The sequence below is a fragment of the Macrosteles quadrilineatus genome, unplaced genomic scaffold, assembly GCF_028750875.1.
Source record: "Macrosteles quadrilineatus isolate MER2022 unplaced genomic scaffold, UCM_ALF_1.0 Scaffold_1__1_contigs__length_201487025, whole genome shotgun sequence".
Classification (NCBI taxonomy): domain Eukaryota; kingdom Metazoa; phylum Arthropoda; class Insecta; order Hemiptera; family Cicadellidae; genus Macrosteles; species Macrosteles quadrilineatus.
This window is the reverse complement of record NW_026542594.1, coordinates 65,922,444-65,943,699: the sequence shown is the minus strand read 5'-3', so window position 1 is coordinate 65,943,699 and position 21,256 is coordinate 65,922,444. Positions and strand designations below refer to the sequence as shown.

Sequence of the window (21,256 nt, the reverse complement as noted above, 5' to 3'; positions counted from 1 at the left end):
GAATGAAATGTTAAATGTTAAATGAAATGTGTGAATTGGGGTTTTCAATTCTATATGTTTTAATTTCAATCTTTTAATAAATTTATGTTCATAAATTTTAATTTTAATGAATATTATACAAATTAATGAGATGGTGTCACCTGTCTGCCATGTTATCTTATGGGACGTCTGGCGCTAGACAACACTACTTGCAACGTTGCCAATTTTAGCAGGCCGCGGTCTGGAGTTAAAGTTGGCCGTGGATGTAGCTCTTTAAACATGCTCGATTATTCGCAGGCCTTTGATTCCAGCAGCTATGGTTTGCTCCTCAGCAAATGGAGACACTTTGGATTTGGGGATGTGGCTATTAGCTGGCTAAGGTCGTACTTGGGAAACAGATCCCAGGTAATCAGGATGGGTGTAGACACCTTCACTTTCCTTAAAAAGCGTAGGGGAGTGCCACAGGAGAGGTTTCTGAGACCCATCTGGTTTTACACTCTACACAGCCGATCTTACCACGTGTGTACGTCACTGTAATGTGTATGCATATGCAGATGACTGCCATAGTTGCATTTCTCCTACCCAATCGTCTCATTCAACAGTGCCTTTGAGGATGCAAACATGAATCTTGAGAGAATAAGTGAGTTGTCAAGGAAGCACAGCCTTAAGTTGAATGTTGAAAAATGCACAGTGATCCACATCGGATCACCACCCATTGTAATTAAAAAAATCTACAACGTTGACGTGCATATTAAACTTGACAATGAAAACCTTAGGGTTTATGACACTGTCAGGACTTTGGGCGTGGTTCTTGACAGTGGTCTTACCTTCTCCAACCACATCACTTACGTTTCTCAAACTACTGTTTGAAGACTGCGAGGACTGTTCAGATTCCGTTTGATTCTTCCAGAGACTGCAAAATTGAAGCAAGTTCTGTCTCTGGTGTTGTCAGTGATGTATTACTGCATTCCTGCATATGGCAACAGTATTTCCTGGGAGGATGTGAACCGATTTAATAGGCTGAAAAATACCGCAGTTTGTTTTGTCTACGGACTTCATAAGCATCATCCACATCATACACATATCCTCTTTCCGGGATTCTGCTGGTCTGTTGCCAGCCGATGCTGTATACAGAGTGCAAACTTGTTGTCTCATCCAACGGGTATTATCTCATAGAGAACCAAAATACCTGATGGAAAGACTTGTAACACGTGGAGCAATTGCTCAACGGCAAGACACCCTCCTCCACTTTCCAAAAATTAATTTAGAAATAAGGAGGAGGGGGTTCTCCTATTTTGGCCCAACCATTTACAAAGACCTACCCTATCAGTTCAAAAGCCTTTCGGCCTTAGCTTAAAAAAACCGTTGAAATGCATTGTAAAGCAGGTTTGTCATTTTTGTTCATGTACATAATTTGTTTAGATATATGACTAGTGAATATTTAGTTTTAGTGATGTGAGTTATTCTGTAAACCAGTATTGCTCGAGAATAAAGGTATTTTGATTTGATTAGGTTTCAATTTGTTTCAAGTCCAGCAGCCAACGCTAACAATTTAAAGTTGTTTCAGTGCTGGTTTAACTAACAGCTGGTTTCAAACTGTCATTGAAATGTTTCTGTTAGCCTACAAGTTATTTGCTTAAAACAAATATTGATCCTCTGTGTTTGCCGACATACAATTTCTTTTTAAATTGTACCTAATTTTGTTTCCTCCCATAAAGGATCTGCGTCATCACATGTTATCAGGAAATGTGTTATTTTAGACTATACATCTCAAACACTTGTGAATAATCAAGTTTTTCATAAATTCAATCTGTGTAAGTAAAGTTTATGCCATGAAAATTTTAACTTATGTTTGGGAAATATTTTTTAGCAAACGATCCCCTTCTTATTTTTATGTTCAAATGTGCGTATGTCGGCATACCAAAATTTTGGTTGGTAATGAAAATGTCGGTGTAGTATGTCTCTAGAAAAATATCCAATAAGCTGCAGGGTGTCAGAAGAAACCAAAATTGATTCATAACATACCATAACAACTTTACCATTAGTACTGTATGGTTTAGAAATTTGGGCATTGACTGACCAAAGAACCGAAATTCCTTATTGCTGAGTTTGTGAATAGAGTGTAGAAAAAATATACGGACCAGTAGTTCAAGATAACGAAGGTTGAGATACGAACAAAAGTAAAAGGCTCGGATGGGCAGGCTATGCGTGGTGGAGAGAATATACATCAGCAACTTTCAAAAGTGTATTCTAAGGTGTAGCTCAAGGTAGACGACGACTTGGAATACCAAGAATGAAGACCAAGTTATTAAAGACATCTCTAGACTGGGATCTACATTCTAGAAGAGGCAGGGGATAGAATAGAATGGGAGGCCAGAATCCTCTTAGGGTTTCAGTGGCCACGGAGGTAATGAAATGAAATGAAAATCCTTCTTTATTGAGGCGAACTTAGGACCTCATGGTCCTTTCTTACAGTTAACCTCTAAATAATAATAGTAATAACAATAATACATGATATGAACAAAAGTAAAATACACATTTCCTAACATAATTAATAATAAACAACATAACATACATTTCTTTTCCTAGCATACAGTCACACACACATATACTCTTTGCAGCAGCTAAGCCTATCGCACGCCATCCCACCAAGTTATTATCTAATCAGGTAAGTTAAGGAACGGTGAGTGATAGTATGCAATGGAATTTGGTATTTATTTAGCTACTGTACTCAAAACCAGTGTGTGTGAATCAGCCGCCAATCTCACTTCAAGGCTTTTCAAATCAACACAATTGATGTTTTATTGTAAAAGTATTGGATTTAAAATGCATATTGTATAATCCTATAATCGGATGAAAGAAATAGTTGTTCATGTGACATTTGTTTACAAGTTGATTTTTCCCATAAAACTGCTAGAATTTGTCTTTATATGTGTAAACTAGCTGTTCAGAATTGTATTCAGTTTTAATTTACTCCTCGATTCCTGTACGTAGGGCGGGCCAACATCTCTTAGTAGTAATAAACTAAAATTCCAAAGCAATAAAATAAATAACAAAATTTAAATATCATAAAAACTCATATGAGCCATTATTCCATTAGTTAAAGGTTGATGTCTGACCTAGGTCTGTCAGCCACATTTTGGGCTTTTTGCACACTGGTTCAATTCTTCAGAGCCCGCCAACCTACAGGTACCTGATAAACTACAATATCGTAGCACACACAAACAAACAACAACATCAAGCAAAATCTGCATAAACTGTTTCCTAATTTTTTTGAGGGCTTCAACTGATAATGCTACCTATCAAAAGGTCAACAAACACGATGATGGTTGAAAGTGACAAGAAGACTAGGGTTTGGACTGTTCATACAAAAACCATTGAAAATGCCAATGGAGTAGGAAATTACAAATAAAATACTCATCTGCAGCAAACCTGGGGACTAAGGTAGTGTTGTTTATTCCCTATTTAAACAAAATTAGATTTAACAAGTAGGCTACAATACCTAAGTTTTCTGCTTACGGGGAAGGGAAAAGTGTTTTTTATAAATTTATAACAATACCGGGGAGGTTAAAATAAATAAATTTGCCAAACTTGATCAATATCTAACTATAAACAAGCAAGCTATAACAGTTTTCTTTTTCTCCATAAGAATAACATAGCAATTTTAAATGTAAATTTTTTTTGGAAAAGGGATGAGGGAAATGGGACTCTTTAGGCCTAGATAAAATATATAATTATATATATATATTATTATTTTCAGCTTTAACATACTATAAAACTTTATAAAAAAAATAATTTAATATATTTTTGTTCAGGCAGGTATGCACCTATTTTTTTTAACCGACTTCCCCACTACCAACAAAAGGAGGAGGTTCTCAATTTGTTTGTGGCGATGTTTTTTTTTTTTTTCTATGTATGTTCACCAATTTCTCTGTGATTCTTTTACCGATCAGTGTGGTTTCACCACCAAAATAACCAGGAGAGTTTCTATTTGGTACCTTATATATTATGTTTAAGTATAATATTTGTTACGGTGTAAAATTCTGAAAACCTTAAATATTCAACATTTATTTTGTTTACATTTGTGCAGAGAAGGCAATAAATAATAATAGCATTCCTACAGCTGTTAGTTGAACCCATTTAAATGAAGCTACAGACAATTCTTCATGAAACAGTTGCTTCATATTGATCAATAAACTATTTCTTGCCATGGAGCCTAAATGAATTACATTGAGAAAAATGCATTTTGTTTTGGTTACTATAAAAAATGTATTTTAACGTTTGACCTGATTTGTGTATATAGTAATTCTGTTTTTAGTATTGAATATTCTGACTTACAAAAACATGTATGTTTCAGTGAATAGCTGTATGATATTGACAAATAAAGGTGTATTGTGAAAACCAAAGCATTGGTAAAACAGGTCTAAATATAAATTAAATGCAATTATTCCTTACACGACCTAAGAAGTGACAGTGCATAATCGTCAATTGTCTTAAAAGTGTTAAATATTTTAATTACTAAACATGCATTTGCAAATGTGGAATGTTTATTGATATTCTCTACCCAGTTACTATATCATATCAATACTATTATGCCTGCTTCGGAAAGTCCTAGAGGAAGATGATTTGCAATTTCGACTAGGCTATATCTTGATCAAACAAAACCACCTACATGGCTTGCACCACTTTTAGCTGAACCAATCTTTCATATACATATTTCATTTGCAGATGTGGAATGTTTATTAATATTCTCTACCCAGTTACTATAACATATCAATACTATTATGCCTGCTTCGGAAAGTCCTAGAGGAAGATTATTTGCAATTTCGACTAGGCTATATCTTGATCAAACAAAACCCCCTACATGACTTACACCACTTTTAGCTGAACCAATCTTTCATATAATATTTTCCAAAGGTACTATACGTGTTAACGACCAATTTTCCACTTTTGAGAGATTTTTTAGTGCTGGTAGCTGAGGAATAACTTTCATATTGTTCCAAAAGGCTTGAGACGTTACTGTATTTCTTTTTATAATGTATAGTACACCGATTGCAGGAAACGATGATGTCTGACATTTCAATGTATCTAAAAAAGACAATTAGTTTTTCATTAGGCCTAATGTAATGGACAACTCTTTCTTTCTTAAGGAATATGTACAAATGTGTATTTTCATACCCATTGATTATGTAACCTGAACAGGTGACTCAAGCAGTTTTAAAATAATGATTGTTCTGTGGAACTTTTAATTGTTTCAAACAGTTTTGCTTATCAAAAAACCTCAAGTACATAAAAAATTATACAGTCACTAAAAATCATGAAATAATTTATTTTTGTAAAAAAATACAACCGACTTTAAACGCTCTAAAAAGAATGAAATAATTTCAATAAAGTAAACTTTTGTATTAGGCAAGCTCACGTATTTCAAGTCGGCGCGGCTCAAACTGCAAATATGATTGAAATTAAATATTGTGTGTGTATTTTGAAAATCAATAAATTGTAGCTGGATAACATAAATATATAAAAAACATACTGAACTGTTTTGTTTATATATATAAGTAAAGGAAATTTTTTCTTGTATTTTATGTTTACTTCAGAATAAATGCATTATGAAAATAACACACACAAATGTTCTATATGAATAGGAAAATAATTTAGTTTGATATAATGATAGGGAAAAGAAGCTAGTTTAGTAGGTATTAAAACGTTACTTTTCCAAGTTAGAAACATTTAAATGCGTTATAATCTTTTTAAAGATACTCGTTAATACCACTATAATGCCGATCTCTGATTACAGTAATAAAATAACACTTAACGCATAACTATGAAAAATATATGCAGATTAACACCTTTAGTTATAGATAGTCACCTGCAATATGGACACCCTCTTTAAATTTTGTATCAAAAATCATCATAGAGCCGCGCCGACTTAAAATACGTGAGCTTGCCTAATACAAAAGTTTACTTTATTGAAATTATTTCATTCTTTTTAGAGCGTTTGAAGTCAATTATTTTTTAGTATAAAAAATAGTGTAAACGTATCCTAAATACATATAAATATAAATTCCATAATTATATATACATATTCATTTTATTATTATTTTCAGCTCTAAAATACTATAAAAAATCTTTTATTTTAGCGAATTTCCCATATCGGAAATAAGCTATTACCGTTGGTAGGTCTCGTGGTAAGACCTGGACCTAGGACCAATTTACTTTTTGATGTGCCCAGAGGCCAAAAACACCATCGGTTCAAATTCATATATTTATATATGAGTGAAAATTTAAAAACGTACGTTTTCAGGAAAAGCACTTTGCAAATTTTTTTCCCCTTTTTTCAAAACTTTTATTATTATTTTTATTTCGTTAACATTTTAAGTTTCATAAAATGTCCATGGTAACGCAATATCTTTGGTAGTTTTCTTTTTAAAGAGCATCTTTAGTAGAAAAACACAAAATCCTGTCACGACCATAATGGACGTTTAAATGAATATTAAAAATAGTTAATATTATTTTTATAACTATGTTTTGCTATAAACTAATTTACTTTTATGACCATTATACAATAAAAAGGTCACTAAGCTTTTGGTATATTTGGTCTTTCTAAAAAAAAATTTAAAAAACTCAAAAAATAGAAAAAAGCCAATAAAATCTTTTTAAGTTTGTATAACTCCGAAAAAACTTACCTGAGACCCGAAAAATCGTTATGTTTGTATAGAGGTCTGCTTCTTTTGTGTATAAAACATTGAAATATGACGATATTTTAATTTTTGAAATTTTCATGATAGAAATCATAAACGTGATGGTCAGGGACAAGCGGTACGGTCGTGAATTGTCTGGAATAATCTAAATCTTTCCAAACAATCCTTCAATTATACTGTTAGTTATAATAAAACTATGTGTTTCAATTGATCTAAACTGTTCAATTTACAATTATATTAAAGTTATTGTCACGACCAAACACACTATAATCCATAAGGCTGGATTGGTCGTGAAAAAAACCACGATGGTCGTGAAACTTTGGTCGTGAAATTACGTGTTATTTGGCTCTGTTCTGGCGGTAGCCCTGCACCTCATGTTCGAGGATACAAAGTGGACTTCTAGGTTGATCTAGCAATTGAAATATCTTATAAACAAAAATTAACACCATGTCTACTTCATCGAATGACTACGTACGGTCATGGACACACCAAAATTACAAAAAACACAATCTTTCCTTTATTAATCTTGTAATTCCTCCTTTCAACTCAAAATGACCGGCACTACAATCCTGACGTACACCCCGAACTAGTCTCTAAAACCAACTGACTCCATCGACGCCAGGCTTGCCACTGTCGTGCTCCAAAGTTGAAAATGTTTCCCAAATGGTCGTGACGCCAAATCGAGGGACAGACTTATTTTGTCATGGTAGTCAGTCTGCAATGACAATAAAATTATAATATGCTCCTTTTTTGTAAGTTTAATAACCATTGATGACATAAAAATATGGCTTTATATATTTCGGTATGAATAATTAGTCTAAAAACAGTGTGAAAGTTGGAAAATGTACCCTAGGGACACGTCATGGTCGTGAATTTCGAGACTTTAAAAATACGAAAAAAATACCTAGAACCTATTTAAAACTAAATAAATGTGTGTAACATGTTGCCCCCGTCCCAAAAAATATTAAAACACATAATAATAAACTACAAATCCAGTATCTACGAAGTAAAAGGCCAGGGACATGAAAACGTACATTTTTAAATTTTCACTCATATGTGTCCATTATCACGATAACTCAAGCTAAAATTATCCGATTTTTATGAAATTTGGATTAAACATGTAAACCTACATTTAATCAAACGAATTCACGAACCAGCATGATTGGAATAGTATGGGAACAGAGGTTTATGGGGTAAAAATGGCTTTTTCCCATTTTTCACCCTGAAAACATAAAATTTTGCAATTTATTTCCAAACCATTTTGTAGAGCTCAAAATAGTATACTGAAGCGTTTTAGTATGTCTAACGGTTACGGAAAAATTCCAAAAAAGTTTAAATTTAAAATTACTATGTTATTCTTATGGAGAGTAAAATAAACTGTTGCGTCTTGCTTGTCTATGGACATATTTTAATGAAATTTGAAAAAAATGTTACTTCATACTAAGCTATCAATTATTCAATAAAAACCACACCTTATATAACTATCTTCCCTGTAGCAGGAAACCTAAGTACTCATTACAACTAATGACATTTAAATAGGAAATAAATCTGACAATTTTAAGGGAATAATTTAGTGGAATTCCAGCCAAGTAGATGGAAATTCACTTGTCTGCAGTTTGCAGAATACACAGAAAGATGATTCTCTGCCAAAGGCATAATGTGAGAAAGATTGGAGTTTGAGGCACTGTATATGATTATGGTTTTGCATTACAGCTACCTGTGATCGTGAGGCTGGTGGGAAATCCACAGAAAGATGATTCTCTGCCAAAGGCATAATGTGAGAAAGATTGGAGTTTGAGGCACTGTATATGATTATGGTTTTGCATTACAGCTACCTGTGATCGTGAGGCTGGTGGGAAATCCACAGAAAGATGATTCTCTGCCAAAGGCATAATGTGAGAAAGATTCAAGTCCGAGGCACTGTATATGATTATGGTTTTGCATTACAGCTACCTGTGATCGTGAGGCTGGTGGGAAATCCACAGAACGATGATTCTCTGCCAAAGGCATAATGTGAGATAGATTCAAGTCCGAGGCACTGTATATGATTATGGTTTTGCATTACAGCTACCTGTGATCGTGAGGCTGGTTGGAAGTCCACAGAAAGATGATTCTCTGACAAAGGTTTCTGGAAGGCTGGAGGTGAGGAAGTTCGGAGTCTGGGGCACTGTCTGTGATGATGACTTTGAAGACAAAGAAGCTTCAGTGGTCTGTAGATCCCTCGGCTACAATGGTCCAGCCAAGGTACTGTATATGATAGTTCTTAATAATAAACCAATTAGTTGGTCTGGTCTGTATACATTAAGGTTTCTATGCTAAAATTCCAATATCAGTGACGTCATGTTACGATTTTATAAAGATTTGTTGATTTTTGAATGAATTCTTTAGCCCAAGGCTACCTACATTATGAGATTGGATTGATTTTGATCTAAAATTTTGATCCGAAAAAATCAGGAAATTGATTTCCAAGTTACTGTGATTTAACAGTCTTTTTCAATTCGCTTTGAGCATCACATTGTCTGGTACATGGTGGAATTATTATAATTATTTGGTTATGGCCATATCAATACCCCCATATAGTTATTGCATATAGTTATTGTTTATAAACTTGTCATCATAAAGATGAAAGCTAGCTATCTATTTAATTAAAACCACAGCATTTTAGTATATACTATAAAAAACTGAAGCTGAGTACTGAAGCTTAAAAAAATAATTTCATCTTTAGGAGTGTAAAGTATGAGTTGGTACAATATGTTTTTTCATAGTCTCTCAAGGAAGCCGCATTTGGACAAGGTGAGGGGGTAATATGGTTGAACGGTGTTCATTGTGCGGGCAATGAGAGTTCTCTGACTGAATGTTTACATCAGCCTTGGGGCCTCACAGACTGCAGCCACAGTGAGGATGTTGGTGTCGTCTGCTCCCACTTGTCCCAGGTAATATACAAGGAGACTAGACCCTTGGCCTTACCAAACATGGCCTGACAATCCACCGGTATTCTGTACGTTTGCATTATCCTGGTTTTTACAGAAATAAACTGAAATATATTCATTACAGATTTGAAATATAAAACACCATTTCAAAGCGGTCGACAGCCTCTTTTAACCTTAGATTTATCTGTATACATAGGCCTCTGGCCTTTGTGTGTAACGTGTCAAGCAAATCATGGAGTGAATCAGGAGAATAGTTTATCACGGTTATTGAGAAAAAAAGCAATGTTTTAAATACAAAATGGCGGCTCTGCGAGTAACAATAGACTTTCAGAAGATTAAAATGTGATATTTAAATTTACTATGAACCCGGAAATAATCCCTTAAAAGATTAGGAGAGTTATGAAACACGCTGTATATAGCTCTGTGACTGAGTGTAGTCTCACAAACTGTTTAGTATGTTATAGCCCTTTAGATTCTAAACAAAATGGTATAACTCCCAATCAGGCACGGCCCTAGGGACTTTGCCGCCCTGGGCGAAATCGGAGACTGCCGCCCCCGGTGGGTCTGGGGGGTATGTTGTACCCCTCAGTAGGCAAGGGGGGTCCGGGGGTCTTCCCCCGGAAAATGTTAGAAAAATAACTTCTCTAAACACTATTTTTAAGCGTTTAGGAAGTGAAATCTGGTGTTAACACTTAATACAATTTTATGCAATTTTTTAACACTTTAACACTGAATATTTTGATTAATATGTTAACGGGACTTGGCCTATTAAAAAAAAATTATTTCAAAGGCGTGTAATAAATTCACTTAACTTCGTTGTTCCATTGCCACACCAGCTAACGCCATCAAATCTTTCTTTTCGGGGCGAACAACCCGATCAGTTTACTTTGTTTTGACAAAAAATAACACTCATGAGACACCACGGAATACGAAAATCATAAAAACACACTGGCACAATTATTGTGCCAGTGTGTTTTTATGATTTTCGTATTATAATTATTATAATTAACACCAGACGACAGATCAAGCGTAGTGTGAGTGACGGGGTAGAGGAGGAGGGTGTCGATGGGCGGTTGAACGCGGAACGTACGGTGACTCAGAAAAGATGATGCAGATAGACAATAGAAAATATGGTGATAATGGCCAGTTTGGAATGCATCGCCAAAAGCAAAAAAGGTTGACATTGCAGTCAATGACATGGCTCGGATTGTAACTGGGTGTTTGAAACCAACCCCAGTACACAAACTCTATCCTATCATAGGGATCTCAAGTCAAACATGCAGAAATGGGGTCTCTTACCAGACGAAGAAAAAATCTTGTGTCCGTGTGGTGCTGTTCAGGATCCTGGCCATCTGCTAATCTCTCCACGCCTGGACCAGTCTTGCACATTAGATGATCTTTTACAAGCGAATGACAAAGCCATATCGGTAGCTAATTTTTGGAGAAGCGAAGTCTAATTTCCGGACACGGAAAGTAAAGTAAGTATGGTGATAATTCAGCGGCGGATGACAGTGGACTGTGTCGTTTGGAAGGATATCAGCGTTAAGGGCAAAGGCCGCATACCTTCTTTATCGCAAAGAGCGGCTGAATAGCGGAAAATATTACTTGGGCTAGGTTTTGTTTGAAACGGAAAAATATAATAAGGAATTGTTTGATTTAAAATCATGAAACTTAAATTATAAAAGGTTTAAATACCTGCTATTAAGCAATCCAATTTTGTTGTTGACACAACTAGTTTCGGTGTCTGTGTGACACCATCATCAGGCTGCACAAGGACAGTTTTCTTTCTTCATACGACAGTACTGTATGAAGTGTCCAGACGTTGAAGTCCAGACGTTACAGTCTGGACTCAAACTCCGTCGGGTTAGCGTCGTCTGTTTTCATAACTGATCAGTTACCATAAATGTCTCGTATTCGTGTTTGTGTCGTGTTTAAATGTTTATTTATTATCTTCGTGTAAATATGACGCTCTTCGTATGAAGAAAGAAAACTGTCCTTGTGCAGCCTGATGATGGTGTCACACAGACACCGAAACTAGTTGTGTCAACAACAAAATTGGATTGCTCAATAGCAGGTATTTAAACCTTTTATAATATTATTTGGCAATCCAGGGGCATTGTTTCATTTGTTGTTCATTTGTTTGTTGTTGTTTCATTGTTTGTTCATTGTTTTAAGTGTGTTTCATAGGTTGATTAACGGTATTTTGAGTTTAAAATAGATATTTTAAAATAACATTTTTAATAACTCAATCAATTATATAGATACGGGATTTTTCCTTGTACTTTTTTAAAAGTAGATGAAGTTTGTAATACAATTCCGTTTAGAGCATATTTCTATCGTATGTTCTAGAACGCGACTCAGTGCATCTTCCCCCTCTTCCCCAGGGTTATGCACCTGTTGGGAGGGATACAATGTCGCTATTTGTCATCTCCAAGATGCCCCCACAACAATCAAAAGTCAAAATGTGTTACACTTTCAGTGCATACCCAAGTTTTACAGTTTCTACTACACGTTGATTTCCGCCGTGCAGCGGTGTTATCCGCGTCACCGTGCCGCTTCATCGGAAACCTAGCATAACCTTGTAATTGTTTTGATATAATTACCATATAAAGTGATTTTAGTGTGTTAAATATACAATGCACAATGACGAACTGTACTATTATTGGTTTAAAGGGTTTTTAATGGGAGTTTAATGTTATTTTGAGTTTGTAATGCATATTTTAAAATAAAATGTTAATAACTCAATTAATAATAGAGCTACGGGATTTTTCTTGTCTTTTTTTCCAAGCAGATGAAGTTTGTAATACAATGCCGTTTAAAGCATGTTTCTATCGTGTCTAGTTCGTGAGATATGAGCGATGTTCTAAAACGCGCCTCATCGCTACTTCCCCCCCCCCCACAGTTCTGCACCTGCTGGGAGGGCGACAACATCGGGTTTTGTCATCTCCAAGATGCCCCCAACAACAATCAAAAACACTTTCAACCCCCTATAGATGCTAGAATAATATTATAATTGGTAACCTGATTGAGCTAAATAAAATTACAGAGGAAAACACAATAAAACATGGAGTTATGGCTAGCCAGCGAACGATTTTCTTTCCACCCTCTAAAATTAGAGTGTTTCAGCGAATTTCCCATATAGGGAATAAGCTATTACCGTAGGTCTCATGGTAGGACCTAGACCCGGGACCGATTTACTTTTTCGTTTTGAGGTCCCCAGAGACCAAAAACACCATCCGTTCAAATTCATATATATATATATATATATATATATATATATATTTATATATGTGTCCGTTAGCGCGATAACTCAAGCAAAAATGATCCGATTTTGATGAAATTTGGTACAAACGTGTAAACCTACGTTTATTTGAACGAGTTCGCGAATCGGACTATGGGAACAGGGGTTTATGGGGGGTTTTATGGGGTAAAAATGGGGTTTTCCCATTTTTCACCCTAAAAACAAAAAAATTTGTAATTTCTTTCTCAACCATTTTGTAGAGCTTAAAAAAAGAAATAATTTAGTATATTGAAGCGCTGTTGTATGCCTAACGGTCACGGAGAAAATAAAAAAAAGTGTAATTTAAAATTCCCATGTTATTCTTATGGAGAAAATGAAAACTGTTGTAGTTTACTTGTTTATGGATATATATTGATAAAATTTGGCAAATTTAGTTATTTCATCCTATACTATTGACATATGGTCAAAACACACTTTTTACCTTCCCCGTAGCAGCAAACCCAAGCACTTGTTAAATCTAATGTTATTTAAATTGGGAATAAATACGTCATATTTATGGAAATATTTTAGTAAAAATGTAATCAGACAAGTTGAAATTCGCTTAGTCTGCAGGTTTGCTGCGGCGGGGGTATTTTGCTAGTATCACGATAATGGCTGTTTTTAGAAGACGTTTAGTAATCCGGCACAACCAAAGTTCTGAACATGCCAAATTAGTGAGAGTCTGCTGTAGTTGAATTATTCTTTCATAGAGTATGCTAGGGTAAAGGTCTATAATTATATGTTATCTCTTAGTTTCAGTTATTGAGATATTGATATGTGACATAAAAGATTTTTGAGGGGCTTACAAAAAGTTGTCCGTTGGACTTTGTTGATAAGTGTATAAAAATCAGTAATTTACATCAGCACACTTTTGTCAGTAAATCATTTCACCTACGTCCAACTGGCAAACTTTAACATGGCAATGGAATGTCTTGTTATATCAATAGTCAAATATTCGGTGTTAACTTATACTAAGCCTGCACTACATGGCGAATTTCAATATAGAAGTTTAAGTTTATTTGTTGAATAAATTAATATTTCAACAGATTTAACACAATAAGTACAATACTGTAGTGGTAAACAAATTAATCCTATGTAATATTGATGAATGGTTTTCTAAAGTAAACAAACCATTGATTAATACAAAAATTATTCCGAATGGGTATTTGGAAACCTAACTACTATTTTTTTTTTCTGAGTCATAAACCCATAGTTATTGCATCTTCATTTTCAAATATATTTTAAATATTCTATGGATACTCCAACTGGAGTTATTTCAATTTTGCAGTTACACCCTATTCTTTATTTTCAACTTTAGGAAAAGTCTACTTATCAAGTGTTTGGATTACATCTTCCCACTTCCCGTTGCAAAGTGTGGGCACAGCAGCTAGTTAAGTATAATTATTAAATGTATTATATTGAACTGATTTGGTACTCTTTCAAAACCTTTAAAGTGATTAGGATAGGAAAAACGTGTTAAACAGTGATTATTATTTTGTTCAGGACAAAAGAAATTCACATGAAGCAAAGAATCTTCAGATAGATGTAGACTCTCCACAGAAACTATCAGTGGATGGCATACTTCCAAAGGACTGTGGAAAGATTGATGAAGAATTGAAGTACTTAAACACAGACTTAACACCAAAAGTAGTAAAAGGTCAAGATATAAAAAAAGGCACTATCCCCTGGCAGGTAATATATCATGAGTGAAAATAATTGAATCCCTCAGTTTTAACTTGGAAATGACTCTAACTACTGCAGTATGTCTGTTGTTTAAAATACTTAGGTACAACCAAAGTCAGTATAATTCTTATCATTATTCAATTTTTAGATTTTATATTATCTTGGGAATATTTTCTGATTCATACTTTTTTTCTGAAAACATAAATTTTGCATTAATCTTAATTATTGTAACATTTTGAGGCAGATTGTATTTTCCTAGTTAACTTATGGGTTATGCTATACCCTCTGGGTAGTTGAGGTTGAATGGTAGTGCTTGCCTTCAGTTATTAGTTCAGTTCCGTGGTATTGATTCTTGGCCCAGATGATATTTCTTCTCTGGACTACAATTACAAGATGTTAAATAGATAGTTTGGAATATTACCTTAATAAATTTTAAAAAATTATTCAAAACAAAAAAATAAGTCAACTCAAATAAACTTAAGGTAATTAAAATATAACAGGTTAACCTCCACACAACTCCCTTAGTCCAGTGTAGTGATGTGTTTCACTGACAGGCCAGTTTGCGAGTGAGGGGATCGATCAAGTCTATTCACTGGTGCGGAGCTGTGGTTATCTCCCCCCTCCACATACTCACCTCCGCTCACTGCCTCCAGGACTACGCTAAGTCTGCATACTTTGTACGAGTCGGTGACTTTGACACAGAGGTCAGTCATTAGTAATTTTGTCAAAATTCATGTTTCTGACCCCTGGACTATATTGTTAAGATAATAATAGGTTTTACATACCTCTGTCAAATAGTCCAACGATTAATATTGCTCATCAGCTTACATGTTTGATGAATGCTTTGAGTCGACCAGGTGTAGGGCGATGACTGATTTTTGTTTGATAATTCTTGGAGTTGACCTGTGTTCTCTGTAGCAGGTTTCAATTGCCTGACCCGTCCAGCGTATTTATTTGCATGGGCAATCTGGGCAACTGATCTTGTAAACACCAGTCTTGTTTACTTTATTGCTGGATCCTTTATTGTTGTGCAAAATGTTCCTAGTGGGGTTGGTGGTTCGGACCGAAAATGTTGAAAGCTTTGAAAATTTTGTCTTTACAACGAAACATGTACGGTAAGCTGATGAGCAATATTAATCGTTGGACTATTTGACGGAGGTATGTAAAACCTATTATTGTCTTAGTAATTTTGTGTTAATTTAGACAAAGGCTATATGTGATGCATTGATGTTGGGCACATTTTTGCAGTTTTTAGGGTAGGTTTCTGTTTAGACAATGACAGAAGAATGTAATGTTCCAAGGTTTGTATGTTAGTTAAGGCCGTTTCAAACTCATATGATGATTAGACTAGTAGGTAGGTGGCATAAATTTGTTCAATAACGATGTGATGGAAAATTTAAGCTTCCGTCAAGTGAAAATCACACGTTCTGTGAAAAGGATTCTGTGGATATGGTGTTTAAATTTGTGTACATCTAGAAATCTAGGATCCTACTCTACTGTAAGAAATGCTTATGTTTGAAACTCGTTATGACACACAGGAAGAAATCGCCCTAGAAAATGTTTGTCACTAGCTAAAAGATTTTTTTCTTGCTTTCAAAACAGGTAATATGATGTATTTTATATTATACATATTCAATACAAATTTGAAAGGTTTCATGTGAGAATCGTTCAATCATAATTTAAGGGTAAGTACCTGGGGACCGAGCTTTGCTCGGACAAAATCATTAGTTTACTCTGAAAGCAGTCTTAGTATTGCAGATACACGAATCCATTCCCCACACTCCGCACTGCTAGCCTTTACTAATTCTTTTACCATTTCCTGTGTCGTGGACATGTTTCCATCCCTTCTCATAGCATTTCAGTATTGCAGATACATTATTCTAACTGCTACAAACTGTTTCCAGTTCCCACACTCCACATTGCCTTTTCTACTTCATTCACCCCTTCCTAAGTCGCGGACCTGTTTCCCTCCCATCCCATAGCATTTTAGGATTGCAGATACCTTAATATAATCGTCATAAACGGTTCCCACACTCCGGATAGCTCACCTTGACTACTTCCTTCACCACTTCCAACATCTCTGACCTGTCTTCCTTCCTTTCCATAGCATTTTTGGATTGCGGATACTGTACCTTAATCTAATCGTCATAAACAGTTCCCACACTCCGGACTGCTTACCTTAACTACTTCCTTCACCACTTCCTACGTCTCGGACCTGTTTTCCTCTCTTTCCATAGCATTTTAGGATTGCAGATACCTTAATGTAATCGTCATAAACAGGTCCCACACTCCGGACTGCTCGCCTTTACTACTTCCTTCACCACTTCCTACGTCGCGGACCTGTTTCCCTCCCTTCCCATAGCATTTAAGGATTGCAGATACCGTAATCTAATCATAATAAACAGATCCCACACTCCACACTTCTACCCTTGACTACAATTTATCGAGTAATCTTCAGTATAATCTTTGCTCAATAGTAACAACTGATGTTTTTCCTTTTGTACTGTATTTTTAATTTTCTAGTTTACTGTGGACAGACAACTTACAAGTTTTTTGTTTGCTTTTTTCCTTGTTATTTAATTCAGCCAAGATGTTTACTTAGCAACCCATAAGACTAATGTTAAAAAAATGTGACTTTCAGTTTAATTTTTCTACGTAATTAGATTTTTGATTACGTAATTAGATCCAGGTCTAACTGGAGTAAACTCGTTTTTAGGCCAGGAATAAACTATTTACAACATTTGAAGAAAATCGTCGGAGCCATTTTCGAGATCTTTGTGCAAGGAAGCAAACATACATACATACAAGCAAACATTGCTCATATTAGAGTATAGAATACTGTAATAGTATATTTCATCACTAGGGCCTAAAATGACTCTTTTCGGCCCAAGCTCAAGTTTTACGATCGAGGCGAGGCCTAGGTCGGAAAATGAAAAGAAAAGAAAATGAGGTTGAAAAGACACTTTTCACGTGTGATGAACTATATTTTTCATCATATTGCACCATTATTTGAATAAACTATGTTACAAAACTAAAATAGTTTTCATTTAAAGATAACCTCTCAAAACTACTTCTAACTTGTTTTCAATTTAATTTGCTTATGGAAACAAGCTGCTGTTTAGTAAGAGATTCAATCGTTTCGTCTTTTACGATTGTGTTAGTGTACATTATATACCATAGATATGCCGAAGTATTTACATTAAGGAAACAATTAACTTCAATCGATTAAACAATTGATACATAATTTCAAAATATGTGATTGTTTCAATTGAAATTTGAAACTGAGTTTAAAACAGATGATTTTTACTCCCTAAGGGCTAAAAACACTTTTTACTCCCTAGTCCCTAGGGATTAAAAATTCTCCTTTAGACCTGCAACGCATGTATTATAAATGGCTATTTTTGCTGCGGTATGAAAAATTTTTTTGTTTGTTATAAGTTCTTAAACCTTAATGTGTTTTCCGTCAAGTCAAAAAGCTGGCAGATATCCAACAAATAAATGTTTGGAGGGACCTGTTGGCTCTGCTTTCAATTTCATAATCTTATAGTTAAGGTTTTAGTGTCTCAAAAATAAAATTCAAATTTGATTATATCGTCTTTATTACTTTTATCTTAAAGCAAAAAACCCATGTATTCATGACAAAATTGCTTTTGATAGGTGCCTGAGGGAACTGAACAGGAATATGATATAGAATCTACATATATTCACGAAGATTATGACAAGGGCTATAAGTTGAACAATGACATAGCACTAGTGAAGCTGAAAGGCACAGGTATACGTTTTAGCAGTTATGTGAGAGCAGTATGTCTACCACCTCCCCCCAGTGCCTACATTCCAGGAACAAACTGCACCATCTCTGGCTGGGGTTCTAACGGAACACCTGGAGCAGGTAAACTAACAACACAGTCCTTCTACACTCTCAAATATAAACTCAAGTTAGGCATTGGGAAACTATGCTGAATATTATTAATTATATAGGATTGAATGAATAGAAATAACGTTTTAGTGAACTTTCCCTGTAGGGGAGAAGCTATTACAGTAGGCGGCATGGAAAGACCTTGTAAGACCTAGGAAAAATTTTATTTTCCATTTTGATGTTGATGTATCAAGAGGCGAAAGAAATTTGTTCATGTTCTAAATGAATTAAGAAACTCTTGAAAATTTTAAGAAGTAAAACTTGGTCCGTTGTTTGAAATCAGAGTTGTTAAAAATACCTCTATTACTAAACTACTACTGTTTAAGACAAATTCACTATCCAAGTATCTGTATCTAAGATCATTGTCAGATGCATCATTAAAATGCTGTTACAGAATAATTCAATGTGTCTGAAAATGTGGTCCAGAGAAAAAAAACTATGTTTCCCACTTTCAACACTGAATAAAAACAAACTGGACACTTTTAACGATTAGGCTAGTCAATCTAGAGTCAAATTATTTTTAGCATAACATCAAACTTAATGTAATAGAAATAAAATAAATGGGATGTTGTCAACAAAGGTGTCCATAATATCATACTAAAAATCGAGAAAAATTTAAGTGGCGGAAAGCCACCATTTTGGAAAAAACCTTCTGCCATATTGGATTTATGTAAGCTTTTAGTAAAACATCAATAGTTTTGACAACTAAGCGTCATTAAGTCTACTTTAACATAATAACAACTTTTATACCATTTAAATATTGTTTTGTTTAAATGAGACAGCTTAAAATTGAAATAATGCCAAATTTCAAAACTTTCTTCAAGGTTTTTTTTAGTAAAACCTTTAAATTTTTGCAAATACAAACTCAGGTGATAAGAACATACATATTTTGTGGCTCTTAAAAGAATCTGCATTAAATTTTAAACAATAATAATCATCACATCAGTATATCATGTATCTTGCTTTGAAGATATATTATGGTACATACTTGTTATTAGTATTAAACTTGGAACGCTAGCCTTGACGCGCGCTGCACCACTACATCTAGTCCGGGTAAAATACACTTTGAGGTGGGAAAAATTGCTTTAAGAAAATTTAAGCCATGTTTGGGAATCATACATATGGACAATATATAAACAAAAATCCGACAAAATCCGAGCATGGGAACACAAACATACCAAAATTCAACATACCAAATTCCAATTAATTGTGGTATTTTTATTTAAGTTATTTAAAGTTGGGAAAAGCCGCCATTTTTAATATTGATTTTAGGGGTTTTCCCGTAGACCAAATTTTAACAACTTTTAGTATGTAACTCTGCACACTCAACACTAAAAATTAAACCATAAAACGTTTCATTGAAAATTTTTATAGGTCATATCCTATATTTCTCCGATTACTACTGTAATTGTCTATTATGAAAAATTGAATTTTGGTATGTTTGAAAACTTCTCCTTTTTAGTGTTCAGTCATAAACAGTAAAACTATATTTTTTCACATAATTTATATTTGTCATTAAACCTACAACAGAAAATGTCTTTTCCACGTTTTTAATGATATTTTGAATGTACTGTATAGGTTTCTCACGTCGCCTCAAGTGGACTACCGCCCCTATGATCGCTGATGACGAGTGCCGTGCTCCATACGTCTACGGCTCAGCTCTCACTGAGGGCATGTTCTGTGCTGGAGATCTACAGGGAGGTGCAGATTCATGCCAAGGAGACTCAGGGGGTCCTTTTGTCTGTCCTGTAAATGGTAAATTCATCTCAAATAGTCTGCGTTTTTTAATATTTTTATTGATGACTTATTTTGTCCACCGTTAAAATTTAAAACTATTAATATAACCTACACATTTTATGTAATATCTTTGACTAAACTAGTCAATGGTAATATCCAAATAAAAGTTTTTGACTCTAGAGCTTTTGGACTAAAAATACATAGATTGTCCTTCATTTCCGATGCACATATCTGCATGGAGAAAGAAACAACAAACCAGAAAGATCAAATTTTGCACAACATTTGTCACCAAATGGCCTCTCATTTGCGAAAATGGAGGAAAATCTATGTATTTTAAAGAATTATTATAAGAAAGAAAATGGGATGAATGCTTGGGAAGAATTGTATATTTATGAGGAAAAATGTAAAAATCAAAATAATTAGGCTGATTAATGAACATGTAAATTTTGAATCCAGTTGTATAGAAACTTCTTGCACGGAACCAGTAGCCAATAGGATATAAGTTAAGACACCATCAAGGTTCTTGTCATTTGCCAATTGGGTGTGATCGTGATGATGATTGGAGTGTCCAATCAAAATCGATCACCACTAACCATCGTTTATACAGAGTGTCCCTAAACAACCTCTATGGCTTTTGTGGTATTTGTTCCTTGAATAAAGACAGATTTTGCAACATAACCATAGCCTAGTTTTCTGTCTCTATGTTTGTATGTGCTTTATTACAAATTTTCTTAGGCCTATTCTACACGAGCGTAAAGCCACACGCTCGACAGGTACTATTGCGTTAAATTGGCGTATCTACACGAGCGGGATTCACGACGCGGGTAGACGCGTTAGTAGGCGGGAGTCGATGTCAGCGTCAACCCCGCGTCAGGAATCCCGCCAGCCATTCTACACCTAGCGGTATCACCGCGCGCAGAAGCTCACTTTATAATATTGACCAGTTGCGTTTAAGTTGGTCCAACACAGTGCGGTGTAATGTTTGATCATAAATGTAGCATTAAATTAGTTTTCATATGTTATACATTTT

The 21,256-nt window shown here is 34.7% G+C and overlaps 1 protein-coding gene across 1 annotated transcript in view; it reads left to right on the top strand.

Moving 5' to 3' along the window:
- LOC128983440 (uncharacterized) overlaps positions 1–21,256 on the top strand; it is a 104,741-nt gene that overhangs the window by 75,586 nt on the left and 7,899 nt on the right. Inside the window, exons 17-22 of the mRNA XM_054402733.1 lie at positions 8,748–8,924; positions 9,446–9,613; positions 14,394–14,582; positions 15,128–15,277; positions 18,231–18,462; positions 20,068–20,244. Coding sequence (XP_054258708.1) covers positions 8,748–8,924; positions 9,446–9,613; positions 14,394–14,582; positions 15,128–15,277; positions 18,231–18,462; positions 20,068–20,244 — 1,093 coding nt within the window. The remainder of the gene's footprint in view (positions 1–8,747; positions 8,925–9,445; positions 9,614–14,393; positions 14,583–15,127; positions 15,278–18,230; positions 18,463–20,067; positions 20,245–21,256) is intronic.